Source organism: Oncorhynchus mykiss, chromosome 10 (assembly GCF_013265735.2).
Source record: "Oncorhynchus mykiss isolate Arlee chromosome 10, USDA_OmykA_1.1, whole genome shotgun sequence".
Classification (NCBI taxonomy): domain Eukaryota; kingdom Metazoa; phylum Chordata; class Actinopteri; order Salmoniformes; family Salmonidae; genus Oncorhynchus; species Oncorhynchus mykiss.
Genome location: NC_048574.1, coordinates 16,258,800 through 16,275,755, shown reverse-complemented (window position 1 = coordinate 16,275,755; position 16,956 = coordinate 16,258,800). Strand labels below are relative to the sequence as shown.

At 44.2% G+C, this 16,956-nt stretch overlaps 1 protein-coding gene across 6 annotated transcripts in view; it reads left to right on the top strand.

Annotated features, from left to right (window-relative positions):
* gramd1ba (GRAM domain containing 1Ba) overlaps window positions 1-16,956 on the top strand; it is a 135,541-nt gene that overhangs the window by 46,239 nt on the left and 72,346 nt on the right. For 2 of the 6 annotated variants that reach the window (XM_021617599.2, XM_036989802.1), the window contains exon 4: window positions 6,467-6,493. The exons of 3 other annotated variants lie outside the window; for them this stretch is intronic. In XM_021617599.2, coding sequence (XP_021473274.1) covers window positions 6,467-6,493 — 27 coding nt within the window. Of the gene's footprint in view, window positions 1-6,466; window positions 6,494-15,944; window positions 16,331-16,956 lie in introns of those variants that run through there. One more of the 6 variants, XM_021617605.2, reaches the window with a different exon arrangement.

Genomic DNA, 16,956 nt, shown 5'->3' with positions numbered 1-16,956 from the left:
TTGCAGCTTCCAGGAAATGTGTTCAGACGACGAGCATGCAGATGAGCTTCCCTGAGTTGGTTTCTAACAGTTTGTGCAGAAATTATTTGATTGTGCAAACCCACAGTTTCACCAGCTGTCCAGGTGGCTGGTGTCAGATGATCCCGCAGGTGTAGAAGCTGGATCTGGAGGTCCTGGGCTGGCGTGGTTACAGGTTAGACGTACTGCCAAATTCTCTAAAACAATGTTTATGGTAGAGACATGAACATTAAATTCTCTGGCAACAGCTCTTGTGGACATTCCTGCAGTCAGCATGCCAATCACACATGCCCTCAAAACTTGAGACACCTGTAGCATTGTGCTGTGTGACAAAACTTCACATTTTAGAGTAGCTTTTATTTTCAACAGCACAAGGTGCACCTGTGTAATGATCATGCTGTTTAATCAGCTTCTTGATAATGCCACACCTGTCAGGTGGATGGATTATCTTGGAAAGGCGAAATGCTCACTAACATGGATGAAAACAAATTTGTGCATTTGAGAGAAATAAGCTTTATTTGCGTACATTATGGAACATTTCTGGGATCTTTAATTTCAGCTGATAAAACATGGGTCCAACACTTTACATGTTGCGTTTATATTTTTGTTCAGTGTATACAGACCCCTTGACTTTTTCTACATTTTGTTACATTACAGCCTTATTCTAAAATAGATTACATCGTTTTTTTCCCTCACGAATCTACACACAATACCACATAATGACAAAGCAAACAAAGGTTTTTAAACATTTTTTAAACCCTTTACTGAGTACTTTGTTGAAGCACCTTTGGCAGCGATTACAGCTTCAGGCTTTTTGGCAATGACGCTACAAGCTTGGTACACCTGTATTTGGGGTGTTTCTCCCATTTTCTGCAGATCCTCTCAAGATCTGTCAGGTTGGATGGGGACAGGTATTTTCAGGTCTCTCCAGAGATGTTTGATCGGGTTCAAGTCCGGGCTCTGGCTGGCACACTCCATGACATTCAGAGACTTGTCCCAAAGCCACTCCAACGTTGTCTTAGCTGCGTGCTTAGGGTCATTGTCCTGTTGAAAGGTGAACCTTCGCCCCAGTCTGGGGTCATGAGTGCTTTGGAGCAGATTTTCATCAATGATCTTTTCAATAAAATAAAACGTTATTTGTCACATGCGCCGAACACAACAGGTGTAAACCTAACTGTGAAATGCTTACTTACAAGCCCTTAACCAACAATGCAGTTTTAAGAAAATACCCCCCCACACCCAAAAAGTAAGAGATAAGAATAATAAATAATTAAAGAGCAGCAGAAAAAACAATAGCGGGGCTATATACAGGAGGTACAGGTACAGAGTCAATGTGTCAATGTGCGGGGGCACCGGTGTCGAGGTAATTATGTACATGTAGGTAGAGTTTTTAAAGTGGCTATGCATAGATAATAACAGAGTAGCAGCAGCGTAAGGAGGGGGGGGGGTCAATGCAAATAGTCTGGGTAGCCATTTGGTCAGCTGTTCAGGAGTCTTATGATTTGGGGGTAGAAGCTGTTTAGAAGGTCTTGGACCGAGACTTGGCTCTCCGGTACCGCTTGCCATGCGGTAGCAGAGAGAACAGTCCATGACTAGGGTGGTTGAAGTCTTTGACAATTTTCAGGGCCTTCCTCTGACACCGCATGGTATAGAGGTCCTGGATGGCAGGAAGCTTGGCCACTGTGATGAACTGGGCCGTACACACTACCCTCTGTAGTGCCTTGCGATCGGAGGCGGAGCAGTTGCCATTCCGGCAGTGATGCAACCCGTCAGGATGCTCTCGATGGTGCAGCAGTAAAACCTTTTGAGGATCTGATGACCAATGCCAAATCTTTTCATTCTCCTGACGGGGAGTAGTTTTTGTCGTGCCCTCTTCACGACTGTCTTGGTGTGCTTGGACCATGTTAGTTTTTTGGTGATGTGGACACCAAGGAACTTGAAGCTCTCAACCTACTCCACTACAGCTCCGTCAATGAGAATGGGGGTGTGCTCGGTCCTCTTTTTTCTGTAGTCCACAATCATCTCCTTTTGTCTTGATCACGCTGAGGGAGAGGTTGTTGTCATTGCACCACATGTCAGGTCTCTGACCTCCCTATAGGCTGTCTCATCGTTGTCAGTGATCAGGCCTACCAGTGAGCAAACTTAATGATGGTGTTGGTTGTGCCTGGCCGTGCAGTCATGAGTTAACAGGGAGTACAGGAGGGGACTGAGCATAAACCCCTGAGGGTCCCCCGTGTTGAGAATCAGTGTGGTGGATGTGTTGTTACCTACCCTCACCACCTGGAGGCAGCCCGTCAGGAAGTCCAGGATCCAGTTGCAGAGGGAGGTGTTTAGTCCCAGGGTCCTTAGTTTCGTGATGAGCTTTGAGGGCACTAGGGTGTTGAACGCTAAGCTGTAGTCAATGAATAGCATTCTCACATAGGTGTTCCTTTTGTCCAGGTGGGAAAGGGTAGTGTGGAGTGTGGTATGCATATTGGAGTGGGTCTAGGGTTTCTGAGATAATGGTGTTGATGTGAGGCATGACCAGCCTTTCAAAGCATTTCATGGCTACAGATGTGAGTGCTACGGGTCGGTAGTCATTTAGGCAGGTGACCTCAGTGTTCTTGGGCAAAGGGACTATGGTGGTCTGCTTGAAACATTTTCAACGAGGTTGTTGGCCAGCGCATGCTCGGAGTACACGTCCTGGTAATCCGTCTGGCCCAGTGGCCTGGTGAATGTTGACCTGTTTAAAGGTCTTACTCACATCGGCTGCGGAGAGCGTGATCACACAGAACATCCAGAACAGCTGATGCTCTCATGCATGTTTTAGTGTTACTTGCCTCAAAGCGAGCATATAAGTTATTTAGCTTGTCTGGTAGGCTTGTGTTACTGGGCAGCTCTCAGCTGTGCTTCCCTTTGTAGTCTGTAATAGTTTGCAAGCGCTGCCACATCCAACTAGTGTCAGAGTCGGTGTAGTACAATTCGTTCTTATTCCTGTGTTGACGCTTTACCTGTTTGATGGTTCTGTCAGAGGGAATAGTGTAAACTTTCGGGTTAGCGGGAGCTCTTGAAAGTGGCAACTCTATGCTTTAGCTCAGTGCAAATGTTGCCTGTAATCCATGACTTCTGGTTGGGGTATGTACAGTTGAAGTTGGACATTTACATACACTTAGGTTGGAGTCATTAAAACTCATTTTTCAACCACTACACTAATTTCTTGTTAACAAACTATAGTTTTTGCAAGTCGGTTAGGACATCTACTTTGTGCATGACACAAGTAATTTTTAGAACAATTGTTTACATACACATTATTTCACTTATAAATCACTGTATCACAATTCCAGTGGGTCAGAAGTTTACATACACTAAGTTGACTGTGCCTTTAAACAACTTGGAAAATTCCAGAAATTGATGTCATGGCTTTAGAAGCTTCAAATAGGCTAATTGACGTCATTTGAGTCAATTGGAGGTTTACCTGTGGATGTATTTCAAGGCCTACATTCAAACGCAGTGCTTCTTTGCTTGACATCATGGGAAAATCAAAAAAAATCAGCCAAGACCTCAGAAAAAATTGTAGACCTCCACAAGTCTGGTTCATCCTTGGGAGCAATTTCCAAACACCTGAAGGTACCATGTTCATCTGTACAAACAATAGTACGCAACTATAAACACCATGGGACCACGCAGCCGTCATACCACTCAGGAAAGAAATGTGTTCGGTCTCCTAGAGATTAACATACTTTGGTGTGAAAAGTGCACATCAATCCCAGAACAACAGCAAAGGACCTTGTGAAGATGTTGGAGGAAACAGGTACAAAAGTATCTATATCCACAGTAAAACAAGTCCAATATCGACATAACCTGAAAGGCCGCTCAGCAAGGAAGAAGCCACTGGTCCAAAACCACCATAAAAAAAACAGACTACGATTTGCAACTGCACATGGGGACAAATATCATACTTTTTGGAGAAATGTCCTCTGGTCTGATGAAACAAAAATAGAACTGTTTGGCCATAATCACCATCGTTATGTTTGGAGGAAAAGGGGGGATGCTTGCAAGCCGAAGAACACCATCCCAACCGTGAAGCACAGGGGTGGCAGCATCATGTTGTGGGGGTGCTTTTCTGCAAAAGCAACTTGTGCACTTCACAAAATCGATGGCATCATGAGGTAGGAAAATTATGTGGATTAACAATTAACAATTTAAAGGCAATGCTACCAAATACAAATGGAGTGTATGTAAACTTCTGACCCAGTGGGAATGTGATGAAAGAAATAAAAGCTGAAATAAATATTTCTCTCTACTATTATTCTGACGTTTCACATTCTTAAAATAAAGTGGTGATCCCAACTGACCTAAGACAGCGACTTTTTACTAGGATTAAATGTCAGGAATTGTGAAAAACTGAGTTTAAATGTATTTGGCTATGGTGTATGTAAACTTACGACTTAAACTGTACGTACAGTGACTGTGGGGACGACGTCCTTGATGCACTTATTGATAAAGCCAGGAGCTGATGTGGCGTACTCCTCAATGCAATCGGAAGAATCCCGGAACATATTCCAGTCTGTGCTAGCAAAACAGTCCTGTAGTTTAGCATCTGCTTCATCTGACCACTTCTTTTATTGACCAAGTCACTGGTGCTTTCTGCTTTAATTTTAGCTTGTAAGCAGGAACCAGGAGGATAGAGTTATGGTCAGATTTTCCAAATGGAGGGCGAGGGATCGCTTTGTACGCGTCTCTGTGTGTGGAGTAAAGGTGGTCTAGATGTTTTTTCCCCTCTGGTTGCACATTTGACATGCTGATTGAAATGAGGTAACACTGATTTAAGATTCCATGCATTAAAGTCATCGGCCACTAGGAGCGCCGCCTCTGGATGAGCGTTTTCCTCTTTGCTTATGGCGGAATACAGCTCGTTGAGTGCGGTTTTAGTACCAGCCTCGGTCTGTGGTGGTATGTAGGCAGCTGCTAAAAATACAGATGAAAATTCTCTAGGTAGATCGTGTGGTCTACAGCTTATCATGAGATTCTCGACCTCAGGTGAGCAAAACCTTGAGACTTCCTTAGATATCTTGCAGCAGCTGTTGTTTCCTTAAATGCATAGGCCCCTGCCCCATGTCTTACCAGAGGCTGCTGTTCTGTCTATAACCTGTATGTTCTTAATGTCATCGTTCAGCCACGACTATCTGAAACATAAGATATTACGGTTTTTAATGTCCCGTTGGTAGGATATATGTGCTTTCAGTTCGTCCCATCCGGCGCCATCTTCCATCTTTCTGTACTTTGCTCCGTTCATCTTTCCCTCGATGCTGACTAGTCTCCCAGTCCTGCCGCTGAAAACATCCCCACAGCATGATGCTGCCACCACCATGCTTCACCGTTGGGATGGTGCCAGGTCTCCTCCAGATGTCAGACGTGACGCTTGGCATTCAGTCCAAGGAGTTCAAACTTGGTTTCATCAGACCTAAGAATCTTGTTTCTTATGGTCGGAGAGTCTTTAGGTGTCTTTTGGCAAACTCCAAGCGGGCTGTCATGTACCTTTTACTGAGGAGTGGCTTCCGTCTGGCCGGTCTACCATAAAGGCCTGATTGGTGGAGGGGTGCAGAGATTGTTGTCCTTCTGGAAGGTTCTCCCATCTCCACAGAAGAACTCTGGAGCTCTGTCAGAGTGACCATCGGGTTCTTGGTCTCCTCCCTGACCAAGGCCCTTCTCCCCCGATTGCTCAATTTGGCTGGACGGCCAGCTCTAGGAAGTATTGGTGGTTCCAAACTTCTTCCATTTAAGAAAGATGGAGGCCACTGTGTTCTTGAACTTTTTAATGCTTCAAAAATGATTTGGTACCTTTCCCCAGATCTGTGCTTCAACACAATCCTGTCTCGGCGCTCTACGGACAATTCCTTCAACCTCGTGGCTTGGTTGTTGCTCTGACATGCACTGTCAACTGTGGGACCTTATATAGACACCCTCATGTCCAATCAATTGAATTTACCACAGATGGACTCCAATCAAGTTGTAGAAACTTCTCAAGGATGATCAATGGAAACAGGATGCAGTTGAGATCAATTTTGAGTCTCATAGCAAAGGGTCTGTAAATAAGATATTTTTGTTTTTTATTTGTAATACATTTGCAAACATTTTCTAAAATATGATACTGTGTGTAGATTGAGGAGAAAAAAACGATTTAATACATTTTAGAATAAGGCTGTAATGTAACAAAATATGGAAAAAGTTAAGGGGTCTGTATACTTTCTTTACTTTACCAGGTCGTTTGGATGAGTCAGTCACGATTTATTTACGTCTGATTGCCATGCTATCAGTTTCATAAATACAACCAGATTAATGAATGTGTTGTGGTGTTGTCTTTTTGAATTATGAATTGATAGCCATGATGTGATAAGTATTCACCCAGAAAACTATTGTTTTTAGTAGTTTTATAAGCTAAAAAAAAAAGATGTTTGTTTTCATACAGGTCCGACAGTGGGACAGGCAAGGTGAGGTAAGAATTGTCTCTTTGTGCAGAGAATGTGCTAAAAGATGGTTACTGAATCATGACTTCTGCTCCAAGATGATGAAAATGCCATTGTTTTAGTTTCCGGACAAACTACACCTCTCATTGTGTGAAGAGTATTCAGCCTTTTGTATTTGTCGAACTGTCTGTTTCTGGTGTATTGTTAGTTCCAGGTGCTATTTTACCTCGGGCGACCTGAAAGTATTGTGTGTAGGTGTGTGTGCATGCGTGAACATAATCTGGTTGATAGGCAGAGCCGTGCCCATCAGAGAGAGTGTTCACTATGGAAGCACTGGAATGGTTATGCAACGTTTAACACTAGAAAGGACTTGAGGACCCCCGAGCCAATGATGCATCTTTTGGACGTCAACATTCTAACAGTCTAATAATGCTATCGGAAAAGTAATAATTTGGTTGCATTTATGAAGGTTTTAGGTAACATTAGAATACAAAAATGTATTACTGTAAGCCAGGGTCCCCAATTTGTTTCTGGCTGGCCAAATAAAATACTCATCAAATTAAAGACTCACCAAGAAATTAGCTTAAAGTGATTTAAATTTAGGAAATATCTTCCCAAGTATTCTCATTCATAAATAGAGAGGCATATCTGATCATATCCCAATGTAATCAAGGTTAGAAAATACTCAATGTTTTTGTCAAATACTACATTTGTATTTGCCAGCAGCATACCACCCTGCATCCCACAAATGGCTTGCTTCTGAAGCTAAGCAGGTTTGGTCCTGTTTGGTAGACCAGATGCTGCTGGAAGTGGTGTTGGAGGGTCAGTAGGAGGCACCCTTTCCTCTGATCCAATCATATATTTTTTAAGTGATTGGGCACATTGTCCTGTGTAGGGTGCTGTCTTTCGGATGGGACGTTAAATGGGTGTCCTGACTCTCTGTCGTCACTAAAGATCCCATGGCACTTATCGTAAGAGTAGGAGTGTTAACCCTGGTGTTCAAGCTAAATTCCCCATCTGGCCCTCATACTATCATGGTCACCTAATCATCCCCAGCTTACAATTGGTTCATTCATCCCCCCTCCTCTCCCCTGTAACTATTCCCCAAGTTGTTGCTGTGAATGTGTTCTCAGTCAACTTACCTGATAAAATAAGGGTTCAAATAAAATAAAACATATGTTTGGGATTCTTGTGGTCAATTTGCAGTGTACAAATTATTTATAACTACGTTCGGGCCCCATCACCATCCGCTAAAGGAGAAATCGACCCATGGCTGAATGTAATTGGGGCTACTGTACTGTATGTTCAAATGAAAAAACATCAGAAAGATCAACATTGTACTTTTGGGGGGCAGGTCTAAAGAAACATGGAAATAAGAAAATGTTTTTCAAAACACAAATGTAAAGTTTTATTATGCTACTACTCTTTGCTTAGTAGCCTGAGCTACACTTTATGACCAAAGGTATGTGGACACATGCTCATCCAAAAATCATGGGCATTAATATGGAGTTGGTCCCCCCTTTGATGCTATAACAGCCTTCACTCTTCTGGGAAGGCTTTCCAATAGACTTTGGAACATTGCTGGAACAGTGCACAGAAGCATTGTCATGCTGAAACAGGAAAGGGCCTTCCCCAAACTCTTGCCACAAAGTTGGAAAAACCTAATAGTCTAGAATGTCATTGTATGCTGTAGCGTTAAGATTTCCCTTCACTGGAACTAAGGGGCCTTGCCCGAACTATGACAAACCCCAGCCCCAGAACATTATTCCTCATCCACAAAACTTTACAGTTAGCACTATGCATTGGGGCAGGTAGCGTTCTCCTGGCATCCGCCAAACCCAGATTATTCCGTCGGACTGTCAGCTGGTGAAGCGTGATTCATAACTCCAGAGAATGCGTTTCTACTGCTTCAGAGTGTAATGGCGGCGCGCTTTACACCACTCCAGCCGACGCTTGGCATTGCGCATGGTGATCTTAGGATTGTGTGTGGTAGCTCGGCCACAGAAAACCCATTTTATGACACTACCGACGAACAGTTCTCGTGCTAACATTGCTTCTAGAGGCAGTTTTGAACTCGGTTGTGAGTGTTGCAACCAAGGACACATGATTTTTATTCCCTACACACTTCAGCACTCGGCTGTCCTGTTCTGTGAGCTTGTGTGTCCTACCACTTCACGGTAGAGCCGTTGTTGCTCCAAGACGTTTCGACTTCACAACTAACAGCACTTACAGTTTGTTGAACTGACTTGATAGAAAGGTGGCATTCTATGATGGTGCCACGTTGAAAGTCTTGGAACTGTTAAGTAAGGCCATTCTACTTCTAATGTTTCTCTATGGAGCTGTGTGCTCGATTTTCTACACCTGTCAGCAATGGGTGTGGCTGAAATAGCCGAATCCACTAATTTGAAGAGGTGTCCACATACTTATACAGTGCATTTGGAAAGTATTCAGACCCCTTCCCTTTTTCCACATTTTGTTACCTTACAGCCTTATTCTAAAATGTATTTGTGTTTTTTTTTACCCTGAATCTACACACAATAGCCCATAATGACAAAGTTAAAACTGTTATATATAGAAAAAAACCCATACCTTATTACCATAAGTATTTAGACCCTTTGCTATGAGACTCGAATTTGAGCTCAGGTGCATCCTGTTTCCATTGATCATCCTTGAGATGTTTCTACAACTTGACTGGAGTCTACATGTGGTACATTTAAATATATTGGACATGATTTGGAAAGGCACACACGTCTCTATTAGGTCCCACAGTTGACAGTGCATGTCAGAGCAAAAACCAAGTCATGAGGTCGAAGGAATTGTCCGTAGAATTCCGAGACAGGTTTGTGTCGAGGCATAGATCTGGAGTAGGGTACCAAAAAAGTTACAGTATTGAAGGTCCCCAAGAACACAGTGGCCTCCGTCATTCTTAAATGGAAGAAGTTTGCAACCACCAAAACTGTTCCTAGAGCTGGCCGGCTGGCCAAACTGAGCAATTGGGGGAGAAGGGCCTTGGTCAGGGAGGTGAACCTAATGGTCACTCTGACAAAGCTCCCGAATTCCTTTGTGGAGATGGGAGAACCTTCCAGAAGGACAACCATCTATGCAGCATTCCACCAATCAAGCCTTTATGGTAGAGAGGCCAGACGGAAGCCACTCCTCAGTAAAAGGCACATGACAGCCCGCTTGCAGTTTGCCAAAAGACACCTAAAGACTCTCAGACCATGTGAAACAAGATGCTCTGGTTTGATGAAACCAAGATTCAACTCTTTGGCCTGAATGCCAAGTGTCATGTCTGGAGGAAACCTGGCACCATCCCATCGGTGAAGCATGGTGGTGGCAGCATCATGCTGTGGAGATGTTTTTCCAGCGGTAGGGACTGGGAGACTAGTGAAGATCGAGGGAAAGATGAACGGAGCAAAGTACAGAGCGATCCTTGATGAAATTCTGCTCCAGAGCACCCAGGACCTCAGACTGGGGCGACCATAAGCACACAGCCAAGACAACACAGGAGTGGCTTCGGGACAAGTCTCTGAATGTCCTTGAGTGGCCCAGCCAGAGCCCGGACTTTAATTCGATCAAACGTTTCTGCAGAGACCTGAAAATAGCTGTGCAGCGATGCTCCCCATACAACCTGACAGAGCTTGAGAGGATCTGCAGAGAAGAATGGGAAAACTCCCCAAATACAGGTGTGCCAAGCTTGTAGCTTCATACCCAAGAAGACTCGAGGCTGTATTTGCTGCCAAAGGTGCTTCAATAAAGTACTGAGCAAACGGTCTGAATACTTATGTTTTGCTTTATCATTATGGGATATTGTGTGTAGATTGAGGGAAAAAAGGCTGTATGGTAACAAAGTGGAAAAGGTCAAGGGTTCTGAATACTTGTTTGGTTGTAGTGCATAATAATATCAGTTTTTCTCTTCATGTCCTGTCAATGGCAGCTGTCGGAAAAATGGTGCTAACGACAGAAATGTTATTTCTTGCCTTGCACTGGTATAGTGTGAGTGTTGTCTTGTCATTCTTCACCACCGTTGTGGAGTAAAACAGCTGTGCAAGTGCATTTTGCGCAGAGAGGGTGAGCTCCCATCTCGCTTTGTTCATGGTGCCGATTAGGATTGTTTTATTTGCAAGCAACTTGTTCGGCAATGACAGTGAAGTGAAGAAATTGTCCATGGTGATATTTCTCCCCTTGCCAGCATAAGGTTCCACAAGCCTCATCACCACATTCTCTGAAACTTGCTCACCTGCTGCCCAATGTGGATCTTTTCTGAAACGGTGTAGTTCCTTCCTCTCTCCTGTCTCACCATCTCATTTGTAGTTGGCCCGGGCATACCGTTCTGGCTTTTTTATGACTAGGCCTCGGAAGTGTAGATTCAGGCTGAGGCTCAGAATCAGAAGAATAATCATCAGAGATGTCATGATTGAATTCCTCCCCGCCATCTGAGTCATTTTCCTTCAGATCTTGTAGCAACGCTAACTCATTATGTGCATCCATCCATTCGTCTTGGTCTTCTTGCCCTTCTAAATCACGCACGCTCTCACTGTGTACTCCAAGTAGGCCAGAGTAGACTGATGAAACTGCTTTGATTGGGTGGACTGATATAGGGTACATACCATTTTGAGATTATAAATAGAATATACCAATACAATGGCCCGCCCTGTTCTTCATTCTGGTTACTACGTAGTTATGCATTGTCCGTTTCCCCTCGCTCATCAACTCACCCATTCGTCCCCATCATACTTTACTTCATTTGTTATATGTGTGAAATTAGTTTAGGTTCAGTATCGGGGTGATTATCGACTGGCCATTGCACCTTCCAATGTCGGGAGAATGAGCAGAGCAGGCCCTACCGTCGGGAGAAGGAGGGGCAACGGGGTTAAACCATTCAAATAATGACAAAGACTGCGGGGAGCATGACTTTAAAAATGTCATAAAATAAATACATGAATGAGCAGTCAGAATGCCTGCTTTAGTGGTTCTAGTGTTAAAGGGGTAAAGTAGAATTCCTGATTTAGTGATTCTAGTGTTAAAGGGGTAAAGTAGCTTTCCTCGACTCCTTTCCTTGACTCCTTTCCTTCATATGCCCTGATCTGGAGGCAGGTCACTGGATCAAATCACAGTGAAAACAATCTGTCTCTGTGCCCTTGAACAAGGCACTTCACCCAAATTGCTCCAAGGGTGCTGGAGAATGGTGACCCTGGCCATGAGCCCACTCTCTGCAGGTGTCTCAGGAGGAGTTGGGGTATGCAAGAAACACATTTCCATGACATGCTAATGCAATTCTGTGACAGGATAAATATAGGACCCCCCCCCCCCCCAAATTATTTGTTATTAATTATCTTAAGAAATGGAACAGGTGAGAGCAGATTTCTAGTAGTCGTTCCCGATTGCTTTCACCTCTTTTCAGATCAGTGCAGAATATAATTCAATAAAATAGAACTGTATTGTTCATTTGTAAGCAAGAGCAGCGTGGCTTGAGAGTCAAACCACATGGGACAAACGAGTGAGACCGAATAAAAGGAATTGTCATATGAAGATTGCAGAGAGAGGGGGGTTTTTGTGTGCATGCATCTTTGTGTGTGTGTGTGCGCTTGTCTGAGCGCGCGTATCTGTTCAGGGATCTCTGTTCAGAGGTCAGAGTGGTGTTTGCTGCTCTGATCTGAGGAGATAGAGGCTGCTTCAGTGATGCAGCAGTAACAGCAGTAGCGGGGATTCATATTACATCTGATGATTCATCACCACCATACTGCAGCATGCAGCAGACCAGGGTTATCTGAACCCCTACACACACACACACACACACACACACACACTCCACTACAGCCAGACAAGAGCTAAAAGGTTTAAGGTGTAACAGTTAAAACTCCCAACTGTTAACGGTTCATGTACGCACGCATACAAACACACACGCAGCTATTTCAGCACACACACACATCACTTTCTTTCACTAAACTCCTCTTTCCATCTCAGATTAATTCCCTCAGCCTCTCCTCCCCTGACTTTGTGCTCATTTAGATTAAGGTGCTAGATAGCATATAATTATGTTGCTAATTATAGTCTTGCTGAGTTACTAATGTCTCGGTAGTCTCACTATATTGTGTTGGTGGCATCGTGAGAGAAACTGTGTGCCTTGCTGAGTAGAGGGAAGACGCTGATTTTGTGTTAGTTTAGCGTTTCCCCTCACTAATGGTTTAGGTAAAGAAAGGCTAATCCTAGATCTGTACCTAAGGGACACTTCACCCAGGAGCAGTGTCAACCTTTCTATGGGAGGCTCGTCCGGTGCAGATTGTAGAAGAGCAGATGCTAGGCTAAGGGATTAGCACCACAGCCTAGAGGCTCTGTTTCTGATGCTAACCCAGCCCGACAGGCACCCGTCTGTCACCTGACTTCCCTCGCCGCCCTCTCATTGGTTGGCCGGTATAAAGCAGCATGGCTAAAAATACCAAATAAGGTTATAGAGGGGACTGATAGCCAGTGTGTGGGCGCTCTGGGGCCTGGCCCTTTGAACTCTGGCTTGGTGTGTGTCCCTGCTGCGCCGCTCCAAGCATAGGAAGCTGTGTGTGTGTGTGTGCTGAAATAGCTGTGTGTGTGTTTGTATGCGTACGTACATAAGTGTGTAAGGAGAGCCTTGGGTCCACAGTGTTCTCAGCCACATCTCCAGAGACCAAGCACAGGAAATCAGCAGGCCCACATCCAGAGCTACAATTACAGTGAATATACAGCAGCAATGTAGGCCGGCTAGAACACCTTGCATGGCATACCGCAGTTCTGTCAGACGGGTTCGATTCACAGGTCCGCACTTAGGTCTCTCTCTTTCAACCCTGTATGTTGTTTTGTAATAATAATATATGGGACTTACACTGAGTATACAAAACAGGAACACTTGCTCTTCACATGACATAAACTGACCAGGTGAATCCAGGTTAAAGCTATGATCCCTTATTGAAGTCACTTGTTAAATCCACTTCAAATAAAATGTTATCACATACACATGGTTAGCAGATGTTAATGCAAGTGTAGCTAAATGCTTGTTTTTTTGTTTAGTGTAGATGAAGGGGAGGAGACAGGTTAAGGAGATTTTTAAGCTTTGAGACAATTAAGGCATGGATTGTGTATGTATGCCATTCAGAGGGATATTGAAGTACCTCTGAACAGGTATTACGTTCCAGGTGCATTGGTGTGAAGGTGTCAAGAACTGTAACGCTGCTGGGTTATTCACTCTCAACAGTTTCCTGTGTGTACAGTATCAAGAATGGTCCACCACCCAAAGGACATCCAGCCAACTTGACACAACTGTGGGAAGCATTGGATTCAACATGGTCCAGCATCCCTGTGGAGTCCATGCCTCTTCAAATATTAGGTTTTCCTAATGTTTGGTATACTCAGTGTATATAGCACTTTTCAATGACCCAAAGTCTCCCCCTCTCTTCACTTCTGTCTAAAAATAGTAAGAATAATACTTTAGTGTTACCAGGGCTAAATGCAACACTGGTCAGTTGTAGCAGGTACATTGTAGTGATACATCTTTGTCTGAGTACCAGTGTAAAGTTTTTTGGGGACATTCACGTCATCAATATGTTGCTACTGGATGTGTTGAGAAGCTATTCAAATGCAGTCAAAAAGCATTTTTCAATGTTAAATTAATCCAAATCGATTATGAATGTGTAAAAAATACAATCATTTTCAAACCCACTTTCTGTTGATTAAAGTGCAGTCAAACGTGTGGTGCGGTTTTGTAAGGGGGTACTCGGGGAAGGTTGAAGTTCAAAAAGACAACTTTATTTAGGTAACCACTGTGATTAAATGGTAGGCTATAGGCACATCACTGTTGCAGTCCTCTCTGTTACTATACTGTGGAATCGACCAGACTAGAAACACTCATACTGATATTTTATGTGTTTTACCAGATTAGGATGGATTGGTTTGCATTCAAGAAACCTGAATGTACGTGACACAAGTCATTGGTTTTGAGTGGTTTGAATTCCTGTGTCATCGTTGCACTACCCGTGCGTCTAAGGGGAGGTTTCCATGACAACAGTCCTTGGCCATGTGACACCCAGCCTTGGCCCAAGTGCATTTTGGGTAAGGTGACTCTGCAAAACTTGACTGTAGCAGGAAAGAGAGGGAGAAGGAAAGAGAGAGGAAGGGAGAAAGGGAGACAGCCAGTGTCCACTCCCTCCCTCCGTCTCTCTCTCTCCAACTCCCTCTTCAGTCCTTCCCCTTTTCCCTGTTGGCGTGCTGCCAAAATGTGCTGGAGCAGGACGTATAGTGTAGGGAGCAAAGCAAGGCTAATTTTTTGACCCTGAGCTCAACCCAAATGAGGAAGGAGTCTGAAAATGAAATGGGCACTTAAGGCTCCTGTTGATTTAAACAAAAACAGCATATAAATAGTATAGCATATAAATAGCTTCTTTAACTTAGACACACGTGCTGTAAGAAAATGGCCTGTAGTATTATTATAGACGATACGGGGATTGCATTGTGTGCACCATGTACAAAATACAGCGTGTTTACTTGAACAGGGTAATCATCTCCTTCTCACAGACATTGATTTACGAAAAGTTACAACATAAATTGTGTCACAGACTATAATTTTACTACCCCTGTCTATATAATATGTTAGTTAGTTGCGTGTGTCATTACTTTAGTTAAATGTTACCCAAGAGGTCCATAAATTACAATAAATTAGAATACTGACTTACAATATCAGTGGCTTAGCAGTGTGGTTAGGGTTAGCAGGGTGGTTAGGGTTAGCAGTGTGGTTAGGGTTAAGCATTAGGATTAGCATTGTGGTGAAGGTTAGGCTTATGATCAGATTTGATGAGTTTGTGGCTTTGCCAGCTAGTGACCACTCTGCAGTTTTCCCTCCAGGGCAAGAATGATGACAAAATATGGCAACCTGTGACAATGAATGTGACTTGACCAAAGAGAAAATGTGAAGTTGGAAATCCGGAAATTGACTCAGCCACAGGCACATACAAGCACACGCATATACAAAACAGTACAATTAGGTTTCTCTAATTTTCATTCACACACACACACATTATCTTTCTCTCTCACAGCCACACCGACACACACACACACGCAGTGTGCTCCATCTATCCCGCGTTAAGAGATTAGAGAGCCAGCTGCTAGGACTGACGGATACTGGAGTTTGTGGCCACACACACACTGTAATCCCCTCCGAGGGTCTGACTCTAACAGACATGAGAGAGTGTGTGTGTGTGAAATAGAGAGGGAAAAGGTACTGTTAGGTTGGCGCCACAGTACTGTTCTGTTGGGGGGAGGAGCTAAACTCATAGAGAGAAAGAGGGGGCTCGCTGGATTGGATGTGAGAGGAACGGAGCATGCCCAATAGGTCTCTCAGCCCTGCAAGCGGCTCAGCTCTTGCTTTCATCTGCAGAGCGAGAGAGAGTAAGTGAGTCTACTGCATATGGGAGAGTTTGCATGTGAGCAGCTGCCACCACCGTACTCTCTCACACACACACACACACACACACACACACACACACACACACACTCACACTCAAACTCTCATCCACAAACACACACAGATGAGGCTGAAAGTGTTTGGGACAGGCAGCAGGAAAGGACAGCTTTATCAGCACTAGTGTTAGCATTATAGCATTTTGAGCTAGCTGGCTCCTCTTCTCCTTCCTCCGTTTCTCTGTGAGCCAGGGCAAGCTCCCCTCTTTCTCCCCCTCACATGGGCCCTGCGGACAGACCTAGGGTCCCGGGACTACCCCTCCTGTTGCCACTCAACATGGCAAGGAATGACTGGCCGTCCGAGTGGGGAGACCTCGCTATGGGCATTGGACAGCAACGCTTCTGCTCACCGCTGCACTAATGAAGGGCTTCAAGCTCGCCTGGTAAGACTAATATCTGTCTTTATTGGGAGACACTGATGATAGGGGTAGGAGGAAGAAGATGATGAGGGTTAGGAGGAGGAGTAGCCGAGTGCTTCCCTGCCCTGACCTGCTATTTCCTCAATCCTTCCCTTCCTTCGTCTTCTCTCTCTTTCTTTCACACCATCTGTCCATTCCTGGCATCAAGGATGGGAGATTTTTACTGAGCCCTTTATAATATGGCAGCCTTGAAGAGAGCATCATATTCCTCTCCTCTCATTGGTTCGTGTCTCCTCTCATCAGACTCTTCTAGTTTCTTTTCCCTGCATTTTTTCTCAGTTATCCTCATCTCTCCTGTCCTTGTTTCTCATTTCCTCTCCCCGGTTCTCCTTGGTTTTCATTGGTTCTGCTCAGTTCTCCTCTCCTCTATTCTATTCTCCTCGATGAACCTCTGTTTCCAGTGTTTGTGAATGCGTCTCCCTCCTGCCTCTGTCATATATTGTTATTGCTGGCCTCCACTGATTGTTACACAAGGGAGTGAGGGAGAGAGAGAACGCTAGCCTGATGCCATCATTGAAGTCATTTGTGGTGAGGGGCATTGTATAAACCGAAGTCATCAGCGATTGGATTGTCTCTAACCAATCAGAGTA